The sequence below is a fragment of the Montipora foliosa genome, chromosome 3, assembly GCF_036669935.1.
Source record: "Montipora foliosa isolate CH-2021 chromosome 3, ASM3666993v2, whole genome shotgun sequence".
Lineage (NCBI taxonomy): Eukaryota > Metazoa > Cnidaria > Anthozoa > Scleractinia > Acroporidae > Montipora > Montipora foliosa.
This window is the reverse complement of record NC_090871.1, coordinates 25,308,434-25,315,030: the sequence shown is the minus strand read 5'-3', so window position 1 is coordinate 25,315,030 and position 6,597 is coordinate 25,308,434. Positions and strand designations below refer to the sequence as shown.

General features: G+C 39.9%; 1 protein-coding gene across 3 annotated transcripts in view; it reads left to right on the top strand.

Annotated features, from left to right (window-relative positions):
* Window positions 1–6,354, top strand: part of LOC137997148 (kappa-type opioid receptor-like) — a 14,160-nt gene extending 7,806 nt beyond the window's left edge. For 2 of the 3 annotated variants that reach the window (XM_068842956.1, XM_068842955.1), the window contains exon 3: window positions 4,243–6,354. In XM_068842956.1, the coding sequence (XP_068699057.1) occupies window positions 4,243–4,387 (145 nt within the window). In that variant the 3' untranslated portion in view covers window positions 4,388–6,354. Of the gene's footprint in view, window positions 1–1,691; window positions 1,824–4,242 lie in introns of those variants that run through there. The other variant, XR_011122419.1, reaches the window with a different exon arrangement.
* Window positions 6,355–6,597: the final 243 nt, after the last annotated feature.

Sequence of the window (6,597 nt, the reverse complement as noted above, 5' to 3'; positions counted from 1 at the left end):
CCCTAACATCAGATTCAATATGGAAAAGGAAACAGATCATAAGATACCTTTCTTAGATGTTTTGATCAACAATGGCACTCATTTTCCTGACACTAGTGTTTACCGTAGGAAAGCCTTTACTGGCCTTTTGACTAATTACTTGTTGACAGAGCCTACAAGATCAACAACACTTGGTTGGGTTTTCACGAGGACATCACGAAGCTTACCAAAATCCTTCAGAAGAATTTTTTTCCAGTCCACCTAGTTAAAAATATTATTAATCGCTACCTCACACGTACTCGCCATGGCTGTAATCCCCCGGCTTCCGTCTCTGACACTATACGTACCTTTTACTTTCAATTACCTTATATTGGTCCTTTTTTTTTATCACGCAGAAAAAGGTTCGCCTTTTTGCTAAACGTTATTGTAATAATATTGATATTAAGTTAGTTTTCTCATCATTTAAAATCGGCAACATGTTCAGTCTAAAGGATCCTGTCCCTAGTGGGCTCCTTGCGGGTGTGGTATGCAAGTTTTTGTGTGCGGGCTGTAGTGCCTGCTATGTCGGCGAAACTACCCGGCATTTTTCCACGCGCGTACGTGAGCACACTTTCAGTGATAGGACCTCGCACGTCTTCAAACATCTACAGAATTCTGAGCATTGCCGCACTTTGTGCTCTAATGATTGTTTTAGCATCCTAGATCACGCTTCTACCACCTTCCAGCTTAAGATAAAAGAAGCCATTCATATTCAATGGGAGAAACCTGCACTTAATCATCGACTTTATCATGTTAATTCAAAACTTTCTTTGTAATCTTTTTCATTTGTCATGTGTCCTTACAGCTAATTAGCATTTTGGTTCACACTATATATTCAACTCTGTACTTTGTAATTTAAACTGAAGATGGCAGAAGCTTCTGTCGAAACATGTTTTCAAATTTAAAAAGTGTTGTGTTGTTTAATATAAAATATTTAAAATATCTGCTACTATCCAGACCTTTTGACAACTGGAAAAGTGAGTGCTCGCAGTCTCGTACAACGATACATGATTACATGGTCTTCCATATCTTGCTTACTCGATTTTCGCAATTGGAGCGATTGCTGAATACCCGTCCACAAAGTAGCGTTTACGTTTGCGACGCTAGCCGCAGTCGCTAGCCGCAGGTTACGCGCGGTTCACGTCGGATAGAGTAAATTGAGTAGAATGGCTGGTGCCGCAGCACTGCCGCAGTGCCTTAGTCGACTTAAGGTTAAATTGAGCTGAGTAGACTGGCTAGTGCCGCGGTGCTGCGGTGCTTGTCTTATGGATTAAAGAATGAGGTATATCCAACAACACGACTGCGGCACTGCGGCAGCAGTGTTTTTAGGTCCATTTCTTGTGGGCGGGTATTCTGCTTTTGACATTAAGTCTGTAATAGGTAGTATCTGCGGATTTCACAAAGTGATTTTCTGCTCAGTATCTTAATTTAAGTGATTTCAGTTAAAGCTTACCTGCACGTGCGAGCGAAAGCCTAGCCTCTGTATCCAGAGAAGAATCCGACACTTTATAACTTCTCAAGTGTGCCTTGGTGTCCTTATCACATTTTGCTATTGTTACGCATTGTACGTTTGCTGGATTATCAGAACTTGCGCCACAAATTCCCCCAACAAACTCAGAATAAGCCCGCGTGCTTTATCCTTATCTCTTGCGTGACAGCTCTGACGACACAATCACGGCACAACCCACGAAGGTCACACAGCGTTCGACTGGTTGACCGTTCGATGGTCGTTTGAGGGCTTCGAGGAAAATCCAACCAGCGTATACTTATATAAAGGGGGATACCTTTCTTTGCTTGTTTTGCAGGTACGTTCAGAAAGTGAATTAAGGAAACTTGTTTGCGTAAAAATATGGAATGGAATGAGTCTTACTAGTATGCAAATTTTTACAATTTTAGGTCAGTTATTTTAATTACCGAATATGTCACTCTTTAATAAAGCAAGACAGTTAAATTTCAATGACACGTTCCATTTTACCTACAGTAGTTCCAGTAAACCTACAGTCTCGAATTGTTGAGTGAATAAATCGAGATTAGCGTGTGTTATTTCAATATAAGCTAATATACCTCGCCTCCGCTTTGGTGGTCAAAGGTCGACTTTTGTTGACAAACAGCATGTTGAAATTGGGCCTCAAAAATCCTCCGTTTCATTTACCCAAAAATTTTATTGAATTTAATTGCAGCAGAAACATTGCTTATTCCGATGAATATCGTCTCGTTTGAGAAAGCCATGTACCAGGATGCTTTTTTGACGGTCGAATTTCGCACAAATTTGGCACTCTGTAATCAATCTAAAAAAGGTTAAGCTTTAAAATTTGGTCAAAAATACCAGTTTTGGTATATTGTACCGTTAACAGCGCAAAAGGGTGAATGAATTATTCTAGCTGTGCCATGTTGTTTTGATTTTCAAGTTACTCATTCGTTATTTCAAAAATAGCGATTCAAAGAAGCGACATTTTGGAGTCGTTTTCACTCGCTCACAAGGCCGGATACCGAAAAAGTCGCCGTCCAGGTAAAATAATTATCGAAACAAACTAAAACATATTTTTCTAAAAATGGTTTTCGTAGGCCTTTATTGTGAGAATGTTTGGCAATTTTCGATTTTTTTTATCTTGCACGGTCTTAGGTGAAAATTGCTGAGAGGCGCTCTTAATATCGTTCTCACCGCAAAAAAATGCACTTGTTTCTTGTAAGTTCGAAACCTCTACGATATCGCTGCGACAATTCACATCGCTACATTCGAGCTGAGATGTGCCGACCAAGTTTATACGAGTGATTATATAGTTGCACTGTAACCGACTCTACATAACTGTCAGAGGGTGAAAGCCTCCGAAAAGCGAGCAACCAGGGCAAGAGGAAAGCTGACTACGTTCACACGTTCAAAATGGACGCTTCAACAAAAACTGCGATTTGAAAATTCGGAAATGTTCTCAGTGGATCAGTAGTTTCCGATTGCCCAAACGAAACTTAAGCCTCCGCGAGTTAGTATAAGTTTCTACCCAATCACGAAGATCCACGTCAATTTTTTGAGCCTAAGGTAGTGGGAACAACACTGGTCGAATAGAAAAAGACATTTTTATATAGACCGGTCGGGCCTGTCAAAACTGACCTCCCTCAATGGCAGTTATAAATGTTAAACATTCCGTGTTGGACTATTCATTCAACCGAAATGTTCGGACGTTACTTTAGTCTGAGTTGTATGCCTCCTCTTCACTATAAGATTTCCAGGTTAATCATGGGAATTTTGGTATCCGATTCGCATTCGTGATCACTTCCGAAAGAATAGTTCCCAGGTTCCACGTAAGATTACAGCAAGCATAATGAAAGGTTGATCATTTGCATTTGCGGTTATTTTGCTGTTTCGAATCCCAGCATTTCCTTCCGTCTTTTGTCCTAGACTTTTTTGTCTGCCTAAGAAGTGCACGTGGCTTCTGCTTTCTCATATTGAAAACTAGAAGGAATTTAAACACTCCGTAGGTTATAGGAATCTGACGAATAGGCCTGAATACTCTGTTTGAGACGGATCCAGTGACAGTACAAATCTAGAGGTTGTTGCCCCAATGTAAATGTTAAGTTAGGACCAACAGACGGACCTGTGAATTGATACCAATGTATTGATTTTGCGACTTGGTTTAGACTTGGTTGAGTGAGGAGGCGTGCAGCATGAAGATGATTCTTAATGTTGCGTTCTTTCATTCAACCCACTCGGATTGCAGAGAGAAAGAAATGATTTTTCATGCAGACAGGGACTTAACGGAAAAAGGATTTAAACGTTATATAATGTTGTTTGAAACGTGCATTCAATCAATCAATCAATCAATTTATTAAAGTCATAGCGTGGGATTGAGGTTGCCCTCAGTATCCGAGCCAGAGGCTCATGTATAAAACGCATGAGGTAGCTCTTTCGTTTTATCTTGTGTTCTATTAACTGTATTAAAAACTGTTATGATATATGTTTTGAAACTGAATTTATTGGAAACTCGGAAAAAAGCAGAGTTTCAGGTGAGATTTAAATCCCTGACCCTCCGTGATCTAGTCGGATGCCCTACGAACCACTGTTAGAGTGGTTAGAACATCTTACTAGATCACAGAAGGGTCTTAGGTTCAAATGCCATGTGGAACTCGGAATTTTCTGAGTTTCCAATAGATGCAGTTCCAAAACATATACCATTCTCACATTATCTCGCTAAAAACTGCTATGTCGTTCGTTTTTATTTCATTCCTAAGGTTTCGAAGAGCGTTCCTACTCTACCTGAAGGACCCTTGTGGGAAGTCGCAGCCTTTTATTGGGAAGTCTTTGAGTCTCCACACGGATATGAACTACGCAACCAGGATTCTATCATCAAAGGCGAAAGAAATAGTATCGCTTTAAGTTTTTAGTGAGGTTTTTTCTTCTCCAGAAAAGGCAAGGGAATAATTAATTTTGATGGACCACGAGACCTATTTTGCCAGTGAATGATGACTGGGCTACATTAACTTCTTCTGTGTTTGTAATTCACTTAATTAAAGCTTTATTGTGATAGAGAGAAAGCATTGTCACGTCAAATATATTTTTTGTCGCAGTTGGCCACTTTTTAATGTTATAGTTTTGTACATGCCCAAGAAAATGTTTAACGATATTCCATCCTACAAGCCTAGGAATATCATGATGGTTTATTTTTTTATTGTTTAGGACGAGGAGTGGCAAATGTGCTTATTTGAGAACTTGAGTAATGATGAAAAATAGGTTGAGTGTATTTTGTAGAAAGTGCGATGGAATAATTCTCGCTCACACCAAAACAATTCACGCAATTGTCATGATGAAGAAGTTTAAATATATCCATGGTTTTAACTGGGCTCGAACTATTAAACCTTTTAGGAGATGTTTTGGAAGCAGAAGATTGTTAAACAAAGTCATTTAAGTTAAAAACAACTAAACATTCCTTTTGGTTCCCAGCGTATAAACGATGTAGTTGTAGTTTCCCACCAGGGTGAGGAGATGGGGAGGGAACCGGCAGGCCTATAATAGATAGGACAGAGTTCACGGAAGTCAAATAGCCCATTTGCAAGTTGCTGCATGCCTCATGATCACTTTCAAAACGAGTCCTAGTGCAGAACCACTCAAATGGAAATGAGTTGCGTATTATTATGAAAGTCAAACTCATTTCCCTTACAAGAGCCGAGCACTAAAACTCACTTGAAGCCCGAGACAAACAGTAACTCGGAAATGGTCTACTTAAGGAACAACATTGATATCTTCACGTTTCGTACTTTGCCAAAGAGAAACGATCTTATTTTCGTTTGAGAATTTAGGTCCTTGAAAATCGTGATCATTTTTTCCCCTACAATTATAAGCCGTTCGTTATCGATCAATCATCTGGAGCGGGTCAAATAAATTGCTTAACTTCAGCCCTCAAAGCACCCAAGCAACTTCGATAATTAATGTTCTTTCCACATTTATCTCTTTGATTTTTTGTTGCGTAAGTGACCTTTTAATCAGTCCAAGATTTCTACTCGGCGCAATACGAAAGCTGCGATCTCTTCTTTCACCTTTCTTCGCTGACAAACACAAAGCTACAGTCACAGTTAACTACCTTTCTTCGGTTATGGTCATTGTTATTTCTACGAATGTAACGCAAATGCAATCTTAGCTAAAGCAAGCGACGTTCTGTGGAAGAAGGCCAGGAGCCGGTAAGTTACGCAGCCGCAGTCTGAATCATATCTTAAAATGGCGGCTGTTTTCAACTTCAACCGAGATGTCATGGAACTGTTATAATTGTTACCAAGCTTGCTATTGCATTTGCATTCAGACGGATCACACGCAACTGCAAGTGCAAGAGAGCGAAAAATTGTTGATTTCTTGTGTTAATACTTGTGCTTGCGTTTGAGTTGTGGTAGTTCACACGCGTATTTCCTTACGTTTACATTTTGTATCTGCCCTTGCGTTTGCGTCTTACTTCTGACCAGGCTTCTTTTATGCGGTTTCAGTTAAATTGGCGAAACAGTCTAGCTTTCCCAGTTTAACTCATCCGTCTTAATTAATCACAGGATGTTTCCAGTCATCTCCTTACAATTTACGGTGAACCATTAAGTTCACTTTCAGTAATATATCAATGGTGATAACTTAGAGAACTGGAGCCCGTTTCTCGAAAGACCCGTAACTTTCCGGGCTTTTTTCCGGAATCGCAATACCCCCTGTAGCTTTAGAACGGAGAAGTTTCCAGTCATCAGACTCCCTGTCGTGAAATTTGTTTTTTGTTAGCTTGAAAACATTTCTAAAGACCTAGCGGGTTTTGCTCAATGTCAGTGACTCCGGTTGGCGCTAAACCGTGCTCATAACATACGGACTTTGAAGTTTAAATACCAAGCAATGGTTATATCTTCGTTCTCGTCAGTTAGCGTGTTGGAATGTGCTAATGAATCACGTCCCCACCATGATTGTGGTCAGATGAATTTCATCCACTTTGTCGGTTTCTGTCTTTACCGTTCCGCTAATTGTGGCATCAAACGCGGTTGGCGGAAATAAAAAGGGAAACCGTTGCTTTAAAGGAGAACTTTAGAGTCCATGGACTCTTGAAAGGCACAGTAAATACCATAAAAACC